We start from the raw sequence: 27125 nt of genomic DNA on the forward strand, positions 1-27125 counted from the left end.
GGAAAAGCATGGAGGATTAAACAGTGATGCAGGGAATAAGATTTTTGCCAATATTATCACATGATTGTGTCAAGCTCTACTTCTACCACCCAAATCATCCATCACTTCTGCCACTTTCCCCTTGAAACATGCCTCAGCAGCCAGGTCTAAATCCTTCCAGATTCTTTTAACATTTTATATGAGCATTGTTTGTGTAACTTTAACAAACAAGTGTGTGCATATGTTTTAAAAACACTGTTTATTTAACAAGAGATATAATTATTCACCTTGATTTTTCTAACAATAGTATCTTGGGGCTGCTACTGTGGGGCAGCAAGCTAAGCTGCTTCCTGCAATGGTTGCATCTTTTATGGGTGCTGGTTAGAGTCCTTGCTGCTCTGCTTCTGATTCAGCTTCTTGCTAATGGCCTGGGAAAGCAGTGGAAGACAGCCCAAGTACATGGGCCCCTACCACCCATGTGGAAGACCTGGATGGAGCTCTGGACTCCTGGCTTCCACACAGACCAGCTGTTGGAGTCATTTGGGGAGTGAATCAGTAGATGGAAGATGTCTTCCTCCTTCAATCTTTCCTTCAACTGAGTAATTTTTTTTTTTTTTTTGACAGGCAGAGTGGACAGTGAGAGAGAGACAGAGAAAGGTCTTCCTTTGCCGTTGGTTCACTCTCCAACGGCCGCCGCGGCCGGCGCACCACGCTGATCCGAAGCCAGGAGCCAGGTGCTTCTCCTGGTCTCCCATGCGGGTGCAGGGCCCAAGGACTTGGGCCATCCTCCACTGCACTCCCAGGCCACAGCAGAGAGCTGGCCTGGAAGAGGGGCAACTGGGACAGAATCTGGGGCCCTGACCGGGACTAGAACCTGGTGTGCCGGCGCCGCAGGCGGAGGATTAGTATGTTTTCATTAATCTACCTGGAGCTCACTGAGCCTCACAACTGATGACATGGTTTTTCAACTCGGATTTTCTTCTATTATTTTTATAATAATTACATATACCCTACCTGTTGCTTTCTGCCCTTTTAAGTCCCTACTAAAATAAGCATTACTCATATTTTAGACCTGTTAGACCTCCTTCATCTACTCCTTAAGTCTTTTATCTTTTCTTTCACGATTCTTTGTCTTTGGAATTTTGCTTTGTGTTGTGAAGATACACTTAACTTGATTTTTGAGCTTAATATCTGAATCTCAACAGTGACTATTCCCACTTCATCTACTAAGTTGCTGGGCTGTACAATCACATTTTATTTAGTTCCCCTAAGTCTTTTTGCGCTGTACTGGAAAAAATTTTAAGCACCCATTCTTGTGGTTTCCTCTAGTAATTTTATTTAGTTGAGTTCACATTCTGTTTGCCCATATTGCCCATTTCTGAGGGATGTTATGTTTCTTCAGTAGCTCACTGTAACCTAATGTTGGAGTGGTCCAAGTGGCAGTTCACCTGCAAGTGGCAGAAGGCAAAGCAGTTTCCATCCTGGTGGCTGTCAAGCCACAGCAGAGGCAGCAGGAGGAAACCTCCCTGTTCTCTAACTCCAGGTCTTCTGCTACTCCAGTGTTGATGATGGATTTACTCAGCCTATAGGTTCGGGTCTTTGCATTTATGGGGGATGGAGAGTCCTGGCAGATTTCCCAAGGGCAAATTCCCAACGCCAGTTCAACAAATATTTACCAAGCAACACCTATGTACTAAACACTTAAGGGAATTTACATTTTTACTACAGGGTGAAGATAGAGAAATTGATACGAACAGCAAAGGTACCACCTTGACAATTTTACCTATAGTTTTAGCTCCATTCATTAACATCATTTTCTTCAAACACTGATGCCAATTCTTTATGAGTGTTATATTTTTCTCCTTATTCACGTCCTCCTACTCCCATTCTCCTTTTCATTTAGTCCTACTTTTGGATGGGTGACAATTTAGTGGAAGCCCTGGTCAATCCCTAAGAGAAGCACAGGAACTATCACTATTGCTGGTCCATTCTCAAAGTCATGGAATACACATCAGGCTCTTCCCTTAACATACGATGTGAAGAATCTGTTAGTATTAAAACAACAACAACAAGAACAAGGGGTGGATGCATGGTCTAGTGGCTATGATGTCCAAGTACCATATCACCATATCCAAGTGCCCGGGTTTTATGTCCGGCTCCAGCTCCTGACTCCAGCTACCTATCAGTGCAGACCCTAGGAGGCAGCGGACAACGGCTGCAACAACTGAGTTTCTGCCACTCACATGGGAGACCTACATGGAGTTCCTAGCTCTGGTCATCATGGGCACTGAGCCAGAGCATGGATGGGAGCTGGCTCTCGTTAACAGATGCATTTTAAAAACAAATTTATAATATAATATCCTGAATCTTACATGTGCCATTTACCTTAATGGAGTCTTGTGTAAAACTCTCACTTATTAAATACATGCTGACTTTTTTAGTCTTGCCTATTTTTTAAAAGTTTGATACTCCTGTTCAGCCACTTTTATTTTTTTCTGAAGAGTTTCCTTTGTCTTTTCCATATAGTTTATCTCTTGAAGAACCAACACTGGTTTTCTCACTCTGGATTTGGCTGACCACACTCTCTTGGTGCACTTTACATGCTCCTCTGACCTTGACAATTCCTGTACATTGGCCGCTGGATCCTGCGGATGAAGACAGTAAGGTTTGATCTCTTCGACAAAGCCATAGTAGGAGTATATTCTTTCATCATGGGGCATGTGATGCATTCTTTTATTTAATATTAGTAACTGTCAGTGTTCAATGCTTAGATAGACTAGCAGGGGTTTGCAAAATGCCATATTTTAATTTTTTATAAATCTTTAAAGCACTGTGTTTTTTTTTAAAGCTTTGTTTTTAATTTATTCATTTGAAAGGCAGAGTTAAAGGGATGCAAAAGCAGAGAGAGAGAGAGGTCTTCCATCCGCTGGTTCACTCCCTAAACGGCCACAACAGCTGGAGCTGAGCCGATCCAAAACCAGGAGCCAGGAGCTTACTCCCAGTCACACTTCTCCCTACCTTCAACAAGGTCACCCAGTAACAGAGTTCATACAGGAAAGTCAAGAAAAAGAATTATTTTCCAGTTATTTGCCTAAGTTTTCAAGTAAACCGATTCTCTCTCATCCTGATAAAAAACGAATTTTTTAAATCATCATTATGAACTCATAGATTTAAACATATTTGATGGTTTCCAGAACTTTGCAATGTCCTTATTAAAGCTCACATTGTCCCACCTCAGGGCAGTGGAAAAGTGCCCCTCCCACAAGATCTTATCTTTGTTACCTTTCATGAAATTTGTAATGAAAAGATGCTGCAAGCTCATTGTACATATTCCCTGCTCCAGACCTAGGACCATCTTTTTCTAAGAAGCCTTCATTCTCCTTTAGTAGAAAACATTTTAAGATCATAATCTGAGAATCAGGCATGATTATACTACTCTCCTTCTCATAGCTTTTAGCTCAATTATAGAGCAAAGAAATTGTATATACTTATATATACTATAAAAATTTTGACAATTTTAAACTCACAAGAAAACTGAAACACTGAATACTAAATACCCTTTTCCCAGATTTGTCTGATATTTTATTCCCTTTCTTTATAATCTGCTTTCAACAAAAATATGTGTTTGTATACATTATTTTTTCAGTAGTTTATATTATATACATAATGGCCCTATACCCATATATACTTCAGTATTTCTTAAGAAATAAGACTTAAGGACATTCTCTTAAGTTGCCCTATATGGCTGTCAACTTCATGAATTACACTGATACAACACTAGTTACTGTGCATATTCCTTATTAAATCATCTAACAATGTCTTTATATATATATATATATATATATATTTTTTTTGACAGGCAAAATGGACAGTGAGAGAGAGAGTGACAGAGAGGAAGGTCTTCCTTTTCCGTTGGTTCACCCCCCAATGACCGCTGCGGCTGGTGCACCGTGCTGATCCGAAGCCAGGAGCCAGGTGCTTCTCCTGGTCTCCCATGCGGGTCCAGGGCCAAAGGACCTGGGCCATCCTCCACTGCCTTCCCAGGCCATAGTAGAGAGCTGGACAGGAAGAGGAGCAGCCGGGATAGAATCCGGCACCCCGACTGGGACTAGAACCTGGTGTGCCAGCGCCGCAGGCGGAGGATTAGCCTAGTGAGCTGCGGCGCCAGCCAATATCTTCTCCTATAGTAATTTTTCACCTCCAGTCTAGCACCCAGGCTAAGAGCAAGCTGCCTTTAATTACCGTCTCTTTAGTCCACAACGTTTTTACTGCTTTACTGGTCCGAGTCTCGCCCGACATCGTCATTTCTTACTCCTTCCTGACGTGATACTGGGTTACTACTTGAACTTCCTCATGACTGTGCATTCTCAACTGAAATACCACAAAGTTATCCCATATCCCCCCCACAGCATTAGAGCACACATTCTGGGTGCTGTTGGAGTTCCACAGTAATTAATCATTGGTTTCTCCTCCCCTGTCCTCCCCCAGCCCCTGCCCTCTGATGTGGAATGGCCATTTAGATACCCTGCTTTTCGTCACAACATCTCTCTAGGGTCATCAGTCATAAGTAATGCTTGCCCACTCATCTTACTGTAAGGGTGTAAAATAATCAGTGGTAGGGGTTGGATTGGACTAGGAAAGGGGATGAGAGAACTTCTGGGACGGACAGAGATATTCTGTACTGTTACGGGGGATGACACAGCTCTAGGCATTTCCAAAACTCATAAAATGTTATACTTAAGAAGTTTAAGTGTCTCAAATGTTAACCAAATGTGTGCTGAAGTACTGAGGAATGTCCACAACTTATCACAGAATGCATCAATAGTAAGATGGAGTGGACAGATATATGATAAAGCAACCAAGGAAACAGATCCAAAGTAGACAACTCTAAAATGCAGTTGGTGGGGACACAGTATGCACTGAACTTTGTTACATGCTTTCATGAACTTTGCTACCTTTGAATATTTTCAAAATAAAACATCCAGCTTTTTTTAAAAGGTATCATTCCAAAAGGTGAAGTTACCAAGTACAGAACAAGTAAACAGGTAATACAGTAATACAGTAATTAAACAAAAAATAATTATGATTTGGGATAATTTTCCCATGCTGGCATCATACCTAGATTTAGAAAATGTGTATCTAACACTGTGGGTAGAAGCTAAGATAGAAAACCATTAGGTGGCTAATTGCAATGACTTTAACACTGACGTCATGAACAATCTTTTAAAAGCTATATTATAAAGGCAGGAAAAGTAGTATTTATAAATTAACACATAGGTGATATCACACATGTATATTTAAATTAATAAATACTTTAAGTAGATGCCCAATTATTCCTTATTCCTGTGTAGTTTATTTAGTCAAGTGGCCTACAACATCTTTGTTCTGTTTTTTAAATTGTTACTGAGGAAAACTTAGATTAGCTTGTATTCTGATATATACAACATTTAAAAAGCTGCTCTAGAGCATATCCTTTTATAATGATCTCTGCCCATTTTTGGGCATTTGGGTCATTCTAATTTTTCATTTTTTTTAAAAAAGATTTATTTACGTATTTGAAAAGCAGAGTTGGAGAGAAAGAGGGAGTGATCGCTCATCCACTGGTTCACTTCCCAAACAGCCTCAACAGCCAGGGCTGGCCAAGACTGAAGCCAGGAGCTTCTTCTGGTCTCTCTTGGGTTTAGGAGCTCAAGCACTTGGGCTATCTTCTGCTGCTTTCTCAGGCACAAAAGCAGCGAGCTGGATCAGAAGTGGAGCAGCTGAAACTCAAATCGGCGCCCATGTGGGATGCCGCACTTTAGACGGCAGCTTAACCCACTGTGCCACAAGGCTGGCCCAATTCTTCACTATTGTATGCACTACCCTGTTAAGTTTTATGCAGTTATAAATATTCTTCAAAAAGTTCACGGAAGATGGAATTAAAAAATGTTTATTTTGGTGCAAACAATATTGAATCCCGTGCATAGTTTCTCCACAATATACATCTTTTTTAATTTTTTGGAGATTCCTCATATAATGTGAGCATTTCTGGTTACCTCTTTAAGAATTTTTCAAATATACTAACAAACTGCTTTCCAGAAAGCAATCTCTACAATAGTATATGATTTCAGCTTCACTGCAAGCCTATCAACATCAGAATACTGTTTTTAAAAAATCTTTACCAATTTTACAGGGTGGTTTTTACCGAGCATTTCTGTAAGCTACGCACTGTGTTATTCTGCAGTATTCTATCTTGTAGGCTCCTTTCTCAGAGTGAAGTTATCAGGATTTTGTTGGTTTAGAAAAAGCAGTAGCTATTCATGCATTTGTACATTTGGACCAGTTAGAACATCATGGTAACATCACTGTGTTTGCAGCTGCCTGTCTCCCAATCTTTGTCCTAATACGTCCTTTCTGTCCATCTGTAACTCCCTCTGCAGCCCCTTCTGTCAGTGTCTTTCTCTGTCTTCTCTGCATTATTTATACTTTAGGGTTTTAATTTTTTTATAACATCCACACACAGCATTCTACCATAGTCTGAAAAATATTTTACATAATTGAAGCTCTAGTTCCTATGTATCTTATATGAAAGGCAAAGAGACAGAGGAACCAACCAACAGACAGGGATCTTCGATCTGCTGACTCATTCCCCAAATACTTACAACAGCCAGGGTTTAAGAAAATCTCAATGTTGCAGATGTTGTATGCATAGTCATCAGTACTTACAGGATGAGGACAGCCAGACCCAAGCCAAGAGGAAGGAAACCAATTTGTGTCTCCCATGTGGGTGGCAGGAACCCAACTACTTGAGCCATCACCCACAGTCTCTCAAGTTGTGCATTACAAGGTGGAATTGGAAGGATATGTGGGACTCAAACTCAGGAACTCCGAGATAGGATGCAAGCATTCCAACTACTGTAGCAAACACCCACCCTCTATCAAGTTTCTTATGTGCCTATAACGTTCACAAATCCTCACTTTTTTCTTGATTAGATTTGATTGAAATTGTTTGATATTCTTAGAAAAGCAACTCATAGTTTCATTCTGTTGTTTAGAAATATCAGGATTTTATTTTCTTATACAACACTTACAAAATGTTTCTTAATCATTAAATTTTACTTTTTATTAATACCTTACTTTTCTCTTTAGCTCTATTTTTTCCTTCCTCTTTCTGATTTCCTTATTAAGCTTATTTACTTTCATTCTTAGTGAGCTTGATGATGACGCCACAATAACATAGCATAAATTTGTCATTATCCTATAAGTACTAATGATTATGTACACAATGTCTACAATCTTGAGACTTTTTAAATAAAGGATTGCATATGCTGGGAAAACCACCAAAGTTTCCAAGTAGTATTATGTTTCTGTCAATTCTGCCTTATATTTCTAACAACTTTTGCTTTATATATTTGTCAGTTTAAGAAGACAACACAATTTTTTCTTTGCTTTGTAATTATTTGTCTTTTATTATCAAAAAATTATTTTCTTTTTGCCATGCAACATCTTCTCTCATTCTTTTTTCTCTAATGTTAATACTATAATTCTTGTTTTTCTTTTTAAAAGTATTCTTAACTGGTATTTTTTCAACTATTATAAAAAATAATTATCATACAATCTTGCCTATCTGGAATATGAGTTTCAAATATTTATTGTCATCTCCCCTTCTAAAACACTGTTAGTTTAATTTACTATTTAAACCTCAACTTATTATTACTTTTTTCCCTCTTAAGTATGATCTGATGTATATAGTCACTTTTGAGAATATTTACACTCGTTCAGGTATTTCTTTTACAGTCAGTGCTTACAACCAGAGTACTCCTACTATGATTTTGTTCATACTGTTGTATTACCTCTCAATCATTGGAATATACTGACAATTTTTGTTCAGCAACACAATAAGGATGTTAGAAGGAGTGTTCTTTCAGTTGCTTTTCCTTGTGAAAGAAATTTAGCTGTATTACATAAAAGCAAAAATTGGAACCTTCTGCCTCGAGACTATAGATGTTGTTCTCTTGCCTCCTGGCAATGCAGAAAATAAAGGAGCAGTTTGGTTTTTATTCACTCATATTTAATATAAAAGTAACATCACCTAATTGCTTAATGGAATTCTTTAAGACTACAAAGACATGGCTGTTTGCAAGGCTGAAAAAATTATTTTTTATTGAGTTCTGATAATATAGTAAATGCTTCCATTCTGTATAGAGATGATTTTCTTCAACACAGGAATGTTTCTGTTGTATTTTTAAGTTTTTAAAAAAATTCCATGCACGTTCAGTTTTCCACAATATTTTTTTAAAAAACTGTTTCAAAAGAAACTGCTCCCAACCTGCAAGTGATCAAAAGTTCAACCACCTAAATCACAACAGCAAAAATCCAAGTGTGACTTATTTATGCCAGAAAAGACCTGAAGGCTAGCACCTCTATAATTCATAACATAATGTGAAAAGAAGTCAGGGTAGTACAGTAGCTTGAGTGTCATGAAAGAACAATGGAACAATTTATAGCACAAATTATTACAGAAATCTGGCAGTGGCACTAGGTTTCCACTCCAAAAAGCCTCAAGTAACAAACATCTAGACTGTTAACTTCATCATTTTTAGCTAAACATTGCTCTAATAATAGCTAATATTATTTTGAGGTACTCAAATATTTCACGTACTACAGACCAATCAAGTCTATTAAATGTCATATCAAATAGTTCAATGTCTATTATTTCAAACAAACCTGTATAGCTTTCATCGTCATCTGACAAAGGCACCTCTCTTTTTAGTAGTAATTCCAACTCTTCTGTTTCTGCTACATCCACTGGGCGCTCTCCATGCTTATTAGCTTGAAATGGGTTTCCACCATGACGAAGTAATAGTTTCACTATCTGCAACATTAAACAGTACAAAGTTATTTCCTTCAGACACATATCATTTCAACCATTCTCTTGATAACATCTACCCTACAGCCATCCCTCAGAGTGTCTTCTCTAACCATTATTCTCTCTCAATTCCATTTTAATTGAAATTCCTCTTCCAACTGATGACCATATCTTCCTGAAAATTTAAACTGGGCTAGTTCAGAACCTAATTTCATCATTTTCTATTTTTATCATAAATCAACAAATACATATTATACATATTAAGAAGTACTACTTCAAGTTTTTCTGACAGATCAATAAGTTCCCTAATCTCTCTCTCTCTCTCTTTTTTTTAAGATTTCATTTATTTGAAAGAGAGCTAGAGAGGGAGACAAAGAGAGAGAAAGGCCCTGCGGCCGGCGCCATGGTGCAGGCTAATCCTCTGCCTGTTGGCGCTGGCATCCCATATGGGCGCCCGTTCGAGTCCCGGCTGCTCCTCTTCCAATCCAGCTCTCTGCTATGGCCTGGGAAAGCAGTAGAAGATGACTCAAGTGCTTGGGCCCCTGCACACACGTGGGAGACGGGGAGGAAGCTCCTGGCTCTTGGCTTCGGATTGGCACAGGTCCAGCTGGTGCAGCCATCTGGGGAGTGAACCAACGAAGGAAGACCTTTCCCTCTGTCTCTTCCTCTCAGTGTCTGTAACTCTAACTCTCAAATAAATAAATAACATCTTTAAAAAAAAAGAAAGAAAGAAAAAGAAAGGTCCTGCATCCGCTAGGTTCGCTCCCCAAACGGCTGCAATGGCTGGAGCCGAGCTGATCTGAAGCAAGGAGCTTCTTCTGGGTCTCCCACGTGAGTGCAGGGGCTCAAGCACTTGGGTCATCTTCTGCTTTCTCAGGCGCCATTAGCAGGGAGCAGGATGGAAGTGGAGCAGTCAGGACTTAAACAGGTGCTACAGGCCAGGGCTTTAACCCACTGTGCCATAGAGCAGGCCTCCCCTGGTCTTTTGAAATGCATACCCTAGAGGGAACTTCAAAAGTACTGTTTCTCTTTGTTTAATGCTAATATCTCTATCACATGATGTGAAAAATCTTTAGTTTTGTTAATACACAATACTCGCATTATCTTTGCTGATTACAGTGCACTATTTTCAACACATATACACAAGTGCAAACAACTCAAACAAGGCAGCCAGCCATATATGTATGTATGTATGTATGTATCTACCTATTTATTTGAAAGGCAGAGTTACAGAGAAAGACAGAGAGATCTTTCATCTGTAGGTTCACTCCCCAAAGGGTCACAACAGCCAGGGCCAGGTCAAAGCCAGGAGCTTCATCCAGGTCTCCCACATGAATGCAGGGGCCCAAGTACTTGGGACATCTTCTGCTGTTTTTCCAGGCACATTAGCAAGGAGCTGGATCAGAAATGGAGCAGCTGGGACTCAAACCAGAGGCTGTATAGGATGCCAGCATTGCAGGCAACAGCTTTACCTGTAATGCCACAATGCTAGCCTCTCCTCATCTTTTGTTTGGAGCCTTCCTGTTCCTCTCTTCCAATTCTTCACAGTATGTAATACATTATTTTAACTACAGCTGCCCCATTGTGCTACAGAAAATCCACCAATGCTCTTGATCTTACTCTGTTTATTACTTCCGAGGAATTTCAATTATCAATAGTCATGTGCCTTTATCAGAATCAATGAAATGTAAACTTCAAGACCCTTCACGGGGCCGGTGCCGTTGTGCAGCAGGTAAAGCCAATGCCTGTGGTGCCAGCATCCCATATGGGTGCTGGTTCAAGTCCTGGCTGCTCCATTTCCAGTCCAGCTCTCTGCTATGGCCTGGGAAAGCAGCAGAAGATGGCCCAAGTCTTTGGGCTTCTTCACCCATGTGGGAGAACTGGAAGAAGCTCCTGCTTCAGTGGTGCAGCTCCAGCCACTGCGGCCAATTGGAAAGTGAACCAGCGGATGGAAGATATTCTCTGTTTGTCTGCCTCTCCTTCTCTGTGTAACGCTTTCAAATAAATAATATATATATATATATATATTAAAACTTGCATGGGACCTTTAAAAGTCCCTATTTCATTAAAAAAATTATTTGAAAGAGTTACAGAGAGGAGAGGCAGACACACACACACACACACACAGAGAGAGAGAGAGAGAGAGAATTTCCCATTCGCTGACTCACTCCCCAGTTGGCCATAATGGCTGGAGCTGGGCCGATCCGAAGCCAGGGGCTTCTTCTAGGTCTCCCACACGGGTGCAGGGGCCCAAGAACTTGGGCTATCTTCCACTGCTTTCCCATGCCATAGCAGAGAGCTGGATTGGAAGTGCAGCAGCCAGAACTTGAATGGGTGCCCACATGGGATGCCGGCAGGTGGTGGCTTTACTTGCTACGCCACAGTGCCAGCCCCTACAAATCCTATTTCTAATTACTGTTCTAATTTGGGGGAGGGGGGAAGGAAAACCCAAACATTGTCTGGATCACTCCCCAAATGTCAGCAATGACCAAGGCTGAGGCCTGGAACAGTATTTAGGTCTCCCACATGGGTAAGAGGAAATCCAATTATTTGAGCTATTATCACTGTCAAGGGTCAGAGAGCTAGGCTGGTGTTGTACTGCAGTGGGTCTGACACCAGCTTCCAGTATAGGCACCAATTCAAACTCAGCTGCTCCACTTCCAATTTAGATCCCTGCTAATGTGCCTAGGAGAGCAGCTGCAAGAAGGCTCCAACCACCCATGTGGGAGACTCAGATGAAGCTCCTATCTTTGGCCTGGCCTAGCCCCAACAGTTGCAACCATTTGAGGAGTGAAACAACAGATGGAAGACCTCCCTCTCTCTGCCTTTCAAATAAATTAATCTTTCAAAAAGAAAAAGATGAACCAGGAGCTGGAGTTGAAAACTAAACCCAGGTACATCAATGCAGAACGGATGCCTCTTAACCACCACACTAAATGCTTACTCTCCTACTTCTAATATTGTATTCATTACTTCGAAGTTTTTCTTAGAGGCTTTTCCCTCAGCAAATTACATAAGCTTCAGGCTCCACTGAACCAGGGTCTGCCTAGTTAGTCTTCATTTCTTTTTCTGCCATCTCCCCACCCCATTTTAGTCCTCTTCCCAACTGTATTTTTTCATCTCTTCCTGGTTGAGTCCTTCTTCTTTTTTAAATATTTTTTTTTTAATTTAAAGTCAGAGTTACAAAGAGAGAGCTCTTCCATTGGATGGATCACTCTCCACACGCTCACAATGTCTGGGGCAGGGCCAGCCCAAAGCTAGGAGCCAAGTTTCATTTGGGCCTCCCACGTGGGTGGCACGGGCTCAAGTACTGGGGTATCTTCTGCTGCTTTCCCAGGTCCATCAGCAGGGAGCTGGATCAGAAGTGGAGCAGCCCGGACTGGAACTGTCACTCCTAAGGGATGCCAGTGCTGCAGGCAGCAGCTTTATCTGCTCCACCACAGGCCCCATCTTTCTTTTCTTCACAGTTAAGTCTCATGAAAATGTTTATTCTTAGCAGCCTTGACTTTTTTATTTGCTCTTTATTCTCCTACTGGCAACTCTGCTACCATCAGTCCTATGCATAACGGATCACCTGAGCTTGGGGCCCAGCTCTGCTCCTAATTCCAGCTTACTGCAATGCAGGCCCTGGGAGGCCTGCATAGCTCGAGTACTTGAGTGCTTGACACTCATGTGTGATACCAGGACTGTGATCCCAGCTGCCAGCTTGAGTCAGGTCTGACCTAGACCTGGTCACTGTGGACACCTGGGAGAGTGATCCAACAGATAAGGGCTCTTTCTGCTGCTCTCTTGCTTTGCCTCTCAAGTCTTTTTTAAAAGAAATCTTACATGAATAACATAAAACAGATAAACATTTACTACATTTACCATTAATAGAATGGCTTTTTTTGTAAACAGTATTTTTTTTTCTTCCAAAGATTTATTTACTTATTTGAAAGGCAGAGTTACAGAGAGGCAGAGACAGAGAAACAGAGAAATGTCTTCAATCTGCTGGTTCATGCCCCAAATGGCTGCAATGACCAGAACTGGGACTATCTGGAGCCAAGAGCCAGAAGCTTCTTTTAGGTCTCTCATGCCGGTGCAGGGGCCCAAGGACATGAGCCATCTTCTACTGCTTTCCCAGGCCATAGCAGAGAGCTGGGTTGGGAGTGGAGTAGCTGGTACTCAAACCAGCGCCCAAATGGAATGCCAGCACTGCAGATGGCAGCTTTACCTGCTATGCCACAGTGCTGGCATATAATAGTTTAAAATGACATACTACAACTCAGGAATTTCTAACAAATTCTTTAATAACAAACATTTACAATGAATTAAATGAAAAGAAGTAGACCATTATTGTAGAAAATCTGAAATGTAAGAATGCACAGATAAAATATATGCTCATGATTCCAACTGTTAATAGCTTACTACCCTTTAAGTGTTATTAAATTTCATATGTTTGGCCGGCGCCGTGGCTTAACAGGCTAATCCTCCGCCTTGCGGCGCCGGCACACCGAGTTCTAGTCCCGGTTGGGGCGCCGGATTCTATCCCAGTTGCCCCTCTTCCAGGCCAGCTCTCTGCTATGGCCCAGGAAGGCAGTGGAGGATAGCCCAGGTCCTTGGGCCCTGCACCCTATGGGAGACCAGGAGAAGCACCTGGCTCCTGGCTTCGGATCAGCGAGATGCGCTGGCCGCAGCGGCCATTGGAGGGTGAACCAACGGCAAAAAGGAAGACCTTTGTCTCTCTCTCTATCCACTCTGCCTGTCAAAAAAAAAAAAAAAATTCATATGTTCATGATTTTCAAATATGAGCTTGTTTTCCAAAGCTGCTGCTGAACTCTCCCTGAAGCTTGTCTGCACGTCCCAAGCCTCCCACCAGGGTGGAGTGGAGTGATCCCTGGCTGGGCAGGGTTGAGGAGGGCCTATGAAGGTCAGAAGGACCTGGATCCAATCCTTGTTCCCAGCTCTATCTCAACAAGCACTTCCAGAGGTCACTGAACATCATCAAGTCCTGAGGTTTAGTTCTGAGATTCAGTGCTGTACTTTTGGGTTACATTTCTCCTCTCCTCTAAATTGCAGCTGGGCGAATGATGATGGCCTGTCGGGCAAACCCAGCCTGCTAACTAACAACAGTTTGCATATACAGTTTTTAAAGGAGGAGTAGAAGAAAAGAGGAGACAGAAAGGAGAGGGCGAGAAAATGGACAGGCACCAGAGGCAGCGAGAGGCCTGCAAAAGCCACTATTCACTGCTTAAACCTTTGTAGAAAAAGTTTGCCAAGCCCCATTCGAGGTCAGTAGCTGCTCATTCTTCTAATCGCTATCTTTCAAAATGTTAGTTTTCTGTTTCTTCAGTTCCTTATCCTTGTGGGTCTTTAAAATCTCTTTCCTGTCATTTTTGGGTATAAGAAAGTAACTGAAGTGAAAAATTTTTACTATTTATAAAATTTATAGTGTATACCACAGTGAAAATTTTTATAAGCTGCAATTTTCCCATTTTAAGCTTATTTACTTAAGTAGGGCCCTAGAATGAGAAAACAGAATAAAGGATATTGATATTCTTGAAAGTTTCCTATTCCCAACAGGAAATAATCAACAAATATTACCTGCCTAGGATGAGTCAAGTATAGTTAGTTAATTCAAACACGCTTGGAAAAACTTTAAGTAATTAATATTAAAGAAATCACTCACAAGTGCAAATAATTATTTATTCTAAAAAGGACTTCAGGCAACTTAAGGTCGCTTAAATAGGGAACGAAGTAAAGCTGGTAAAAATGAAACCAAAAAATGATGACAGGAAGTAAAGAGAATAAAGATAGTATAAAAATGGGTATTATGAGGTATTTACATACTTGTAAACGTTTTGGACAAAAATTAGGTTGTTAGAAAATTATGTTAATCCTTTTACTCTAAATCATTCAGACCAAGGCACAAAGTTTGTTTCTCCTGCTTTGGTAAGGTAATGCTTCCTAAATGGTTAAGGCTGTTGTCACTATTGTTGAGCGAAAAGAAATCCAACTCTGTTAGAGGCCCATAAGACATGATACATGGGGCCTGCATGGTGGCGTAACAGATTAAGCCGCTGCCTGCAATGCCGGTATCCCATATGGGTGTTGGTTCAAGTCCTGGCTGCTTCACTTCCAATCCAGCTCCCTGATAATGTGCCTGGAAAAGCAGTGGGACATGGCTCAAGTCCTTGGATTCCTGCACCCTCATGGCAGTCCTGAAAGAAGCTCCTGGCTCTGGCTTAGGCCTGGTCCAGCCCTGGCAGTTGGGATCATTTGGTAACCAGCAGATGGAAGATTGATATTGCTCTCTAACTTTGCCTTTGAAATAAATAAAATAAATTTTAAAAAGACATGGTACAGCTATACAGAATTGAGAATTTCTGGTAGTTCTCATCCTTTTCCTCCTCTTTAGGTAGAAGCTAAAGAACAAGGAGAAAACAGCTCTCAACAGCTTTTGAATTCTGACTCCCGCTATTCCAGGCATGATGGCAGGAGGACAAGCAAAGCTGTCTTGAAAACAGCAGGCCAGTCTTCCTCGGGAAAGAGACTTAAAATAGTGTTTGAGTCCTTCTAAGTACATGAGCTCAAAGGTCAGCTTCTGGAAGTGTTCTATAGCTAAGTGCATATTTAGAAACCTGTACTCACAGAAATATGTTTTAGTCAAAAGGCATACTTCTTTAAAATTATACTCTGACATCAGGAAACATTTATATATAATATTTAAAAGACAACTATTTATCTTTGGTAAGACTAGCAATAAGACTTGCTCAAAGAACAAAAAGCACCTATTTAAAATTTCTGAACCAGAAAACAAATCCGTTTCTGATCAATTCAAACCAAAGGACCATGTGCCCTGTATGTCTGGCCTTCAGGATCACATCCATGGCACTCCTTCCATCCTCAGTTACCCTTCCCCATTCCAGCCAGCCAGCCATCATCCATCCATCCATCCACCCATCCATTCTCCCTTCCTCCCTCCCATGCACACCAAATGTGAGCAATTATTTGACAAGCAGCTCCAGAGACAGAAACAGAAACCACCACAAAATACCTACATGCTTAGTATTCAGTGTAGGGCAGGAAACAGGATGGTAGACAAGTAACTCAATCAGTGAAAGATAAGGTAGTAGTGAGTGCCATCACACAGGCAGGCACAAACTGAGAGGGAAGAATGAGCTCATGGTATGCAAGGACAGACTAGGAAAAATAATATGTACATGGCATTTCTTCATTCAGCATTAGAACTTCTTTACTGAGAAGCATGGAAAAGTACCTTAAGCATGTAAATAAAAATATCATAATTCCTAAATTTGTTTCTAAAACAGTTGGGTATATCTGAAAAATAGTAACATAAAGTTATCTTTTTAATCCTCCACCTGACACATCTATTTTAGCTTGGATTTCAAGATGTGTTTATATGCACAGCATATTTTCCTTCAAAACATCCCCTTCAGATATGTATTATTTATGGTATAATTTCAAGTTGAGGAAATGGACATTCAGAAGAGAGAAGTAATTTGGTCAAGATCATACAGCTAGTAAATTGGCCAGGCTAGAACTGGACTCATATCTATGTTCACTACAAATCCCACTTTTATCTCAACTAAAATAAAATGTCTTTTAAAAGATAGGCAGCAGGCCCAGAGTTTTGCTGTAGCAGGTAAAGCTGCCACCTGAGTTGCTGGCATCCCATATGGGCGCTGGTTCCTGTCTGGGATACTCTGCTTCTGACCCAGCTCTCTGTTAATGGCCTGGAAAATGCAGCACAGGATGGTCCAAGTGTTTGGGCTTATTCCACCAACATGGGAGACCCAAAAGAAGCTTCTACCTTTGGCTGGACCAAGCACTGACCATTGTGGACATCTGCAGAGTGAACCAGAGGATGGAGGATCTACCTCTCTCTCTTTAACTGTAACTTTCAAAATAAAAAAAAAAAATCTTTTAAAATAAAACTTTAAATTTTTTGTTGTAACTAAAATCTGATTTAACTACCTGTATTTTTTTTCAAAGATTTTATTTATTTATTTGAGAGTTAGAGTTACAGACAATGAGAGGGAGAGACAGAGAGAAAGGTCTTCTATCTGCTGGTTCACGCCACAATGGCTGGTGCTGCACTGATCCGAAGCCAGGAGCCAGGAGCTTCCTCCAGGTCTCCCATGTGGGTGCAGGGGCCTAAGGACTTGAGCCATCCTCCACTGCTTTCCCAGGCCATAGCAGAGAACTGGACTGTAAGAAAAGCAGCCGGGACTAGAACTGGCAACCATATGGGATGCCGGTGCTGCAAGCGAAGGATTAACCTACTTTGCCACAGTGCCGGCCCCTACCTGTACTTATTGACAGAATGCCTTGAAATAAAAATTTCACCAAAGGGCTTAACCAACCATAAAATCATTTTATGAAAAGATACTAATAAGTTGATTATGAATTAGCAGCTAGAAAGTAGAAGAAAGGGATAAACAAAACACAGATGAATTTGTTAAGCAATGAGTAAAATGACAAAATATCATACAATGAAGAACAAATACACACATATTATTTTGTAACGTGCAAGTTAGAGAGAGAAGTGAACAAATAAGCAAGCTTCCCATTGCTGCTTTATACACCTAAGCCAACAATGTTTGGGGGCAGGGTTCGGCTGAAGCCTGGCGCTCAATCCGGGGCTCCCTTGTGGGTGGTACAGACCCAACCACTTCAGTCATGACCTGCTCTATCCCAGGGTGCACATCAGCAGAAGCTGGAACTGGCACTTGAACCCAGACATTGCAGTATGGGATATGGGTATCTTTTATTTTTTCTTTCCTTGAGAACAAGTTTTATCGTTAATTAAGTAAGCACCTAAGAAAATAAGCAATGGAGTTGGACACTTAGGCATAACTAAAACTTATGAGACTTATGAATATCCTCTACTTAATATACTAAATGAAATAAATCTTTGAGAACAAGTTTTACTGTTAGCTCCCATAATGGAGCTCCCATAATGGAGGTCCTGCATGGGAAGTTAGTGCACAGTGACTCCTGTTGTTAATTTAACAATTATCACTTTTACATATGATGTCAGTTACCACCTGAGGCTTTTGACATGCGCTGCCTAGGCTATGGAAGCCTTTTGAATCCACAAACTCCTTCAGATATGACAAGGCCATAAGCAAAGTAGAAATTCTCTCTTCCCTTCAGAGAAAAGTACCTTCTTCTTTGATGACCACTTCTTTCCACTGGGATCTCATAGAGATCCTTCATGTAGGACATTTTTTTTTTGCTACAGTGTCTTGGTTTTCCATGCTTGAAATGCTCTTGTAGGCTTTTCAGCCAGAGCAGAAATGCCTTAAGGGTTGATTCTGAGGTCAGAGTACTACTTAAAGTGACCATCATTCTAAGAGTCTGCTGTATGGACTGCTTCCCATGTTGGAGCATTCACTCCTACCAGAGTCTTAACTGTGAAGCCAAAAAAAAAAAAAGCCCATCTCTTGAATTTGTATTTTGATAATGTGTATTACTGATTTTTTCCTATCATACTTACATCTCTGTGCCCACTACTAGCAGAATCATGGAGTGGAGTGTCATCATCTAATCCTTGTGTGTTGACATCTGCTCCAGCTGCAATAAGGATCTTAGCAACATCGTAATATCCAACATTGCATGCTTCATGCAGTGGAGTCCAACCTAGAGTTAGAATATTAAGTTAACATATGGTTCACAAACACTAATTCCAAGATAAAGGCTTTCCAGATACATTTCTATGTGTGACATCATAATTCTAAATTGCCCATGATACCAAAGGAAAAAGAAATGAAAAAGCTGTTCAAAACAAACACCAAAGAACAATACTCAGTTTACAGAAAGTTCATTCAAGATATTATCATTTCCACTGGGGATGAATTATTTCATTCAAGTATTAAGTGTTCCTTTTTCAGCATTAAACACACTTGTTTTAATAATCATCTGAACTAAAGAAAAAAAAAAAACAGAAAAAGTGGGCAAAATACTGATATACTTGTTTGGAGTCTTTCATTGACCAAAACCCTATGTTTTAAAGGCTTTATTCTGTTAAGTTGATAAAATACTTCCTGGATTTAATGTTTATTTTAACTAAAATTCATTTATCATTTTAATTACTTTTACAATAAAAAGTTACATGTTCACAAAAGTATTAGAAACCACTAAAAAAAGTATGAAGAAGAAAATAAGCATACTCATACTCTACCCTCAGATGTAGTCATTTAAAAAAATGTAATTATCTACTAGTTCTCCCCTATCTTTATAAAGCATGGATGAAAAAATGTTTAACTTGTTTCCTCTACTAACTCAAGTACAATTACTTACATCATTATGTTATTCTACATGACAGTATTCTACTAATCAAATATACCGTAACTTATTTTAACATGCTCATATTACCAGAGGGTATGGCTAGTTTTTAAATATTAGAAACAATGTTGCTAGAAGTATTCCTACAACTAAGTCTACACCTGTACAACCACAACTAAATATTTAAAATAAATCCTTATAAGTGGAACACTTAGACCAAAAAGAATTGTATATTTAAAGCTTTTGATAAATAATACCATGTTTTCCCCTAGAATGGATGCTGTGCATTTTAAGTAGATGCTGTATGTCACTCCTTTCCCCACTTTCACTGAATAGAGAAATCAATTACAGATGTATTAATGGGCCTACCAGTACAAACAAAACAAAATACGGCAAACAGAAAATACAGAAATATAATTTTATGAAACAGAGACAGCAAATATCTTCTCAAATAAAATACCAGCGCAAGAACTCACAAATGAAAAGATAACTGACATGATTACATAAAGACTGAAACTCTAGTACAATAAACACTATAATTAAAGTTCAGTGTAAGCCAGACAGTGAAAATCTTTACACATATGACAAAAAAATATAGTTTGGACTACATGAAGGGCTCCATTAAAAATAGTACCAAATCAAATAACAATGGGCAAAGGGTCAGATCTGACAATTCACAAGATATGTCTACTGTCACTACCAATTATGAAAATCAAACTAAAATATTTCTCACTTGTCAGATTAATAATTAAGTTGATACATCTAGTTTTAGTGCAGGAATGAGAAAAAAGGTACTGATACAGATATCCTAGTGGGTAAATCTGTCATTATTTCAAAAACCTTAAACATGTATCTCTTTTGATTTAGCAGTTTCAATTCTACTGAAATATTTATATAACTATACACAAAGATGTTTGTATAAGGGTGCTCACTAATATACTGCCCATGGAGATCTGTATAAAATATTATGCAGCTGTTAAAAATGAAATATGTGTCATATATATATATATATATGTACACACACACACACATACAGATAGAAGTATCTGTAGGACCTCAGGCAGAATGTAACTATATACTGATATAGATGGAGTAATTTCATCTGTTTAAACAAAAGGCCTACATAAACAAATATTCATTTTTATATATAATAATGAAAATTCACTAAAAGATAACCACCAAATCATTAATGCTTTTACAGAAAAGAAAGAAACTGGGAGGAGAGAAGGTAGAATAATACAGTCAGTGAAATAAAGGGGAATTTCTATACAGCTCTCTGAATACTTTCAGTGTTTGAATGCTTTACAGCAGGAATGTACTGATATGTTATGGATATATATATATATATATATGTTTATTTGGGTCATTAAAGTGAAAAGAGCAATATAATCATTAAGAATTCTCATGTTCAAATTAACAAATGTTCTTCAAAGAATTTTGACTCAACTACTTGGAAAGCATTACATATTTAAGTTCACCTAAACAGAGCCAAAATTGGATGAAGATCCACAGAGTAATATGTCAACTAAAATGTAATACATAAAGATCTGAGTAATTACAGCATGAAATTACAGCAGATATCAAGGTTTTATGTACACATCCCAAAAGACTTATAATAAAGAATACTAGAATCTATCTTTCCAGCAAAATGAATAAAATAAAGTGGATGAAGCTGTAATCAGGATGTGTTTAAAGTTTGAATTTCTGAATATTAGTCTGGAATTAACCATTCTTACCTGCAAAATCTTTCACATTCACATTTGCCCCTAAACTTATTAATTCTTTGACTTGCTTCACATCTCCTCGAATAGCTGCCATGTGTAATGGAGTCTCACCACGTTCATTTCTTTTATTAACTTTATCTTTCTGCCGAGATGAAGAACTGGGAGTTTTCTTCTGGGTTGGTGTTTGTGATGGATGATTTGGTGTGGAATCTATAAGAAAGAAGAAAGTTTGCAAAAGTTCTGGACTATGTATTTCATATACTTATTGAAAGGTATTTTACTGATAATCTGCTAATTTCCTAAAACACAGGGAATGCCTTTTCATCCTAACAACCCAGAACTTGACTTGGATTATACATTTATAAGTTGAACCAGATACATGAAATAAATCTTCCTTTCACGTTGCCAAATATCATGAGTCAATTCAGAAAAATGTTTGTCATTTCATAAAATTATGTTAATGATAATAAAGTATAAGTAATACCATAAAAGTGCTTGCTTCATGAATATTTTGATTAACTGCAAAAGAAAAACGTGTTTTTCCTGGGCTATTATTCTAAGACACAGATGCAATGAAATTGATGATGGGAGTTTGAACATTGGCCTCAAATAAAGCATTAGAGTTCTGTTCCAATATTAAGCACGAATTAAGGACATGATGATTTTAGTGTGAAAATTAAGCTAAAGATCTGCAATAAGTTCAGTCTTGAAAAAGGCGTATAAGAACTTTGATTCTTACATATATATATATATATATATTTTAAAAGATTTATTTATTTATTTGAGAGGCAGAGTTACAGAGAGGGAGAGATAGAAAGAGAGGTCTTCCATCCGCTGGTTCACTCCCCAAATGGCTGCAATGGCTGGAGCTGGGCTGACACAAAGCCAGGAGCCAGAAGCTTCTTCCGGGTCTCCCACATGGGTGCAGGGGCTCTAACACTTGGGCCATCTTCCACTGCTTTCCCAGGCCATAAGCAGAGAGCTGGATTGGAAAAGAAGCAGCTGGGATATGAACCAGTGCCTATAATATGGGATGCCAGCGCCACCAGTGGAGGCTTAACCTAATACACCACAGCGCCAGCCCTTCTTATCTTTTATTTTTCTTCTAGTTACTACATTAAAAATAAGAAAGTCATCATATGGAGACACAGAAGACCTCGAATAGCCAAAGCAATCTTGTACAACAAAAACAAAGCTGGAGGCATCACAATACCAGATTTCAGGACATACTACAGGGCAGTTGTTATCAAAACAGCATGGTACTGGTACAGAAACAGATGCATAGACCAATGGAACAGAATAGAAACACCAGAAATCAATCCAAACATCTACAGCCAACTTATATATTTTTTGACAGGCAGAGTGGATAGTGAGAGAGAGAGAGAGACAGAGAGAGCCAACTTATATTTTATCAAAGATCCAAAACTAATCCCTGGAATAAGGATAGTCTATTCAATAAATGGTGCTGGGAAAACTGGATTTCCATGTGCAGAAGCATGAAGCAAGACCCCTACCTTTCACCTTACACAAAAATTCACTCAACATGGATTAAAGACTTAAATCTATGACCCAAATCTATGATCAAATTATTAGAGAGCATTGGAGAAACCCTGCAAGATATAGGTACAGGCAAAGACTTCTTGGAAAAGACCCCAGGAGCACAGGCAGTCAAAACCAAAATTAACATTTGGGATTGCATCAAATTGAGAAGTTTCTGTACTTCAAAAGAAACAGTCAGGAAAGTGAATAGGAAACCGACAGAATGGGAAAAAATATTTGCAAACTATGCTACAGATAAAGGGTTGATAACCAGAATATACAAAGAAATCAAGAAACTCCACAACAACAAAACAAACAACCCACTTAAGAGATGGGCCAAGGACCTCAATAGACATTTTTCAAAAGAGGAAATCCAAATGGCCGACAGACACATGAAAAATTGTTCAAGATCACTAGCAATCAGGGAAATGCAAATCAAAACCACAATGAGGTTTCACCTCACCCCAGTTAGAATGGCTCACATTTAGAAATCTACCAACAGATGCTGGAGAGGATGTGGGGAAAAAGGGACACTAACCCACTGTTGGTGGGAATGCAAACTGCTAAAGCCACTATGGAAGTCAGCCTGGAGATTCCTCAGAAACCTGAATATAACCCTAGCATACAACCCAGCCATCCCACTCCTTGGAATTTGCCCAAAGGAAATTAATTTGGCAAACAAAAAAGCCATCTGCACATTAATGTTTATTGCAGCTCAATTCACAATAGCTAAGACCTGGAACCAACCCAAATGCCCATCAACAGTAGACTGGATAAAGAAATTATGGGACATGTACTCTCTAGAATACTATGCAGCAGTAAAAAACAATGAAACCCGGTCATTTGCAACAAGATGGAGGAATCTGGAAAACATCATGCTGAGTGAATTAAGCCAGTCCCAAAGAGACAAATATCATTTGTTTTCCCTGGTCAGCGACAACTAACTGAGCACCAAAGGGGAAACCTGTTGAAGTGAAATGGGCACTATGAGAAACAGTGCCTTGATCAGCTCTTGTCCTGACTGTTGATGTACAATGTAAATCTTTATCCATTTTAGTATTTTTTTTGTTCTAGTACTAGTGGTTGAACTCTGTAATTAACACACAATTATTCTTAGGTGTTTAAATTTTAACTGAAAAGTGATCCCTGTTAAATATAAGAGTGGGAAAAAGAGAGGGAGGAGATGTACAATTTGGGACATGCTCAATCGGACTTGCCCCAAATGGTGGAGTTAGAAATGTGCCAGGGGATTCCAATTCAATCCCATCAAGGTGGCATGTACCAATGCCATCTCACTAGTCCAAGTGATCAATCTCAGTTCACAATTGATGACTCTGATAGGTCTAAGAGTCAAAGGGATCACACAAACAAGACTAGTGTCTGCTAATACTAACTGATAGAACCAAAAAGGGAGAGAACGATCCAACATGGGAAGCGGGATACACAGCAGACTCATAGAATGGCAGATGTCCTAAAGAGCACTCTGGCCTCAGAATCAGCCCTTAAGGCATTCGGATCTGGCTCAAGAGCCCATGAGAGTATTTCAGGCATGGAAAGCCAAGACACCCTGGGGAAAAAAAAAAAAAAGACCTAAATGAAAGATCCCTGCGAGTGAGATCCCAGTGGAAAGAACGGGGCCATCAAAGAAGGAGGTACCTTTCTCTGAAGGGAGGAGAGAACTTCCACTTTGACTATGACCCTATTGGAATAAGATCAAAGTTGGCGAACCCTAAAGGCTTCCATAGCCTTGGCAACTCATGACTAGAGCCTAGGGAGATTACTGACGCCATAAACAAGAGTGTCAAATTGTTAAGTCAACAACAGGAGTCACTGTGTACTTACATCTCATGTGGGATCTGTCCTTAATGTGTTGTCCAATGTGAAGTAATGCTATAACTAGTACTAAAACAGTATTTTTCACTTTGTGTTTCTGTGTGGGTGCAAACTGATGAAATCTTTACTTAGTATATACTGAATTGATCTTTTGTATATAAAGATAATTGAAAATGAAAAAAAATGGTGTTAAATTGGAAATTGCATAGAAAAATTAATTTTTAAAAAATATCATGTAGGATCTGTCTTTAATGTGCTGTACACTGTTGTTTAATGCTATAACTAGTACTCCAACAGTATTTTTCACTTTGTGTTGCTATGTGAGGGCAAACTGTTGAAATCTTTGCTTAATATATACTGAACTGATCTTCTGTATATAAAGAGAATTGAAAATGAATCTTGATGTGAATGGAAGGGGAGAGGGAGTGGGAAAGGGGAGGGTTGCAGGTGGGAGGGAAGTTATGGGGGGGGGAAGCCATTATAATTCATAAGCTGTACTTTGGAAATTTATATTCATTAAATAAAAGTAAAAAAAAAAATAAGAAAGTCAAACTAGACGATGCTGGAAGCTCTTGCCTCCATTTCAGAACTTTATAAAAAAAAAATACTTAATGATTTTTTTTTTCTTTAATTTTCTTTTTTGAAAGGCAGATAGAGATTGAGAGATTCAGAGATTGGAAGTGGAAGAGGGTGAGGGAGGGAGAAGAGGGGGGAAGGGGAAAAGCAGGAGAGACAGAGAAAAAAGAAAGATCTGGCCAGCGCCATGGCTGAACAGGCTAATCCTCTGCCTTGCGGCGCCAGCACACCGGGTTCTAGTCCTGGTTGGGGCACTGGATTCTATCCCGGTTGCCCCTCTTCCAGGCCAGCTCTCTGCTATGGCACAGGAAGGCAGTGGAGGATAGCCCAAGTCCTTGGGCCCTGCACCCGCATGGGAGATCAGGAGAAGCACCTGGCTCCTGGCTTCGGATCAGCGCGATGCGCCGGCCGCAGCGGCCATTGGAGGGTGAACCAACGGGAAAAAGGAAGACCTTTCTTTCTCTCTCTCTCTCTCTCTCACTGTCCACTCTGCCTGTCAATAAATAAATAAAATAAAAAAATTAAAAATCTTTAAAAAAAAAAAAAAGAAAGAAAAGAAAAAAGAAAGATCTTCTACCTACTGGTTCATTCCTCAAATTCTCACAACAGCCAGGGCTGGGCCCGTTCAAAGCTGGGAGCCAAGAACTTAATCTGATTTTCCTACATAGGTGGCAGGAACCCATCTACTTGGGCCAACACCTCCTGCCTCCCAAGGTGCACATTAGCAGGAAGCTGGAATGAAAAGTGGAGCTGGGACTCAAACCCAGGCACTCCAATATAGGCTGAATTTTAACTGCTGAGCCAAACATCTACCCCTCAACTATTTTCTTAATCAATTAAGTACTCAAGACTTAGTATTAATTCTGAAAAAAAAATTATGAAAAATAACTTTCTATCATCTTGTGAACATAATAAGAACTCAGAAGCAGTATCAGCCTTTCCTCAGTAAGAAAAAAGACTAAGCTTGACCTTTTGGAATATAAAGTACATTGTGTCAATAACACCATTCCACTTAAGTATTTCTAGAAAGGACCTTGTAATATTCATTATTATATGTCTACTGCTTAGAAGACTTCTTGGTACAAAGCAGGATTCAAGAAATATTTGTTGGGCGGCCCTGTGGTGTAGAGGGTAAAGCCACTGCCTACTGTGCTGGCATCCATTATGGGCACTGGTTTGAGTCTCTGCCGCACCTGCTTCAGCTCTCTGCTATGGCCTGGGAAAGCAGTAGAAGATGGCCCAAGACCTTGGGTCCCTGTACCCATGTGGGAGACCCAGAAGAGGTTCCTGACTTCGGATCGGCATAGCTCCAGCCGTTGAGGCCAAATGGGGATTGAATCAGCAGGTGGAAGACCTCTCTGCTTCTCTCTGCCTCCCCTTTTCTCTCTGTATAACTCTGTCTTTCAAATAAATAAATAAATCTTAAAAAAAAAGACATATATGTTGATAGCAAAACTGAATTTTATTGTAATCTTACAAATTCCTAAGAAAACTATCTTGCTGAGTTTCTGAAAAAAGCATTTATCCTAATGGCCTAAGCTAATTGTTAAAACAGTCAATTCTGAACCTCAAATGTATCTATATGATGGTAAAAAACTTGATGTTTCATAAACTTTTCAATCCAGTTCTATATGTATTAAAATAAAGCTGACAGATAATTATCTTTAAATTAAGAGAACCGACTGGAGAACATTATAGTTTAATATTATTTCTACTGAAAAAACAAACTACAAAAGAAGTAAAGTTCACTCCCCAAATGGCTGGGACTGGGCCAGGCTGAAGCCAGGAGCTAGAGCTTCGTCCAAGTCTCCCACAAGGGTGGAGAGACCTAAGGTCTTAGGCCATCCTCCTCTGTCTTACCAGGTATATTAACAAGGAGCTGGATTGGAAGTGCAGCAGGTTCGACAAGAAAAGGAGCCCATAGGACTGCAGGTGGCAGCTTAACCTTCCATGCCACAGCATGGGCCCCTTATCTTAAAGTTTTAACTCTGTAAAATATCTTTAATTTGGTCTTTCCCAAGATGTAGGTAGAAAAGGTGGGAGTAACGGAGACAAAATATTGTTTCTAAAAAGCAGGAGGCCCCTTATTATTTTAATTTGTAAGTTTTAAAAATAATTTTTATCCCAAGAGCTTTATACTCTTTAAAAATAACTTGTAACAATTATACTTAATTATAGGGTACAACTGGTATCTCAACACATACACATCTTACACTGATCAAATCACAGTCACCAGCATTTTCATGTCCTGATCATTTGGAGACTTTGAGCACTTCTCTTTTAGCTCTTCATAAAATGTAAAGGATATTCAAAAAGTTCATGGAAAGTGTATTTTA

At 39.5% G+C, this 27125-nt stretch overlaps 1 protein-coding gene across 6 annotated transcripts in view; it reads right to left on the minus strand.

Moving 5' to 3' along the window:
• The window catches only part of ANKRD12 (ankyrin repeat domain 12), a 145820-nt gene that overhangs the window by 55848 nt on the left and 62847 nt on the right, over positions 1-27125 (minus strand). For 5 of the 6 annotated variants that reach the window (XM_062201368.1, XM_062201369.1, XM_062201365.1 and 2 more), the window contains 3 exons: positions 20854-21051; positions 18330-18472; positions 8686-8833 (listed from right to left, as the gene is read on the minus strand). In XM_062201368.1, coding sequence (XP_062057352.1) covers positions 8686-8833; positions 18330-18472; positions 20854-21051 — 489 coding nt within the window. Of the gene's footprint in view, positions 1-8685; positions 8834-18329; positions 18473-20853; positions 21052-27125 lie in introns of those variants that run through there. The other variant, XM_062201370.1, reaches the window with a different exon arrangement.

This window comes from Lepus europaeus, chromosome 9, assembly GCF_033115175.1.
Source record: "Lepus europaeus isolate LE1 chromosome 9, mLepTim1.pri, whole genome shotgun sequence".
In the NCBI taxonomy this organism is placed as follows: Eukaryota; Metazoa; Chordata; class Mammalia; order Lagomorpha; family Leporidae; genus Lepus; species Lepus europaeus.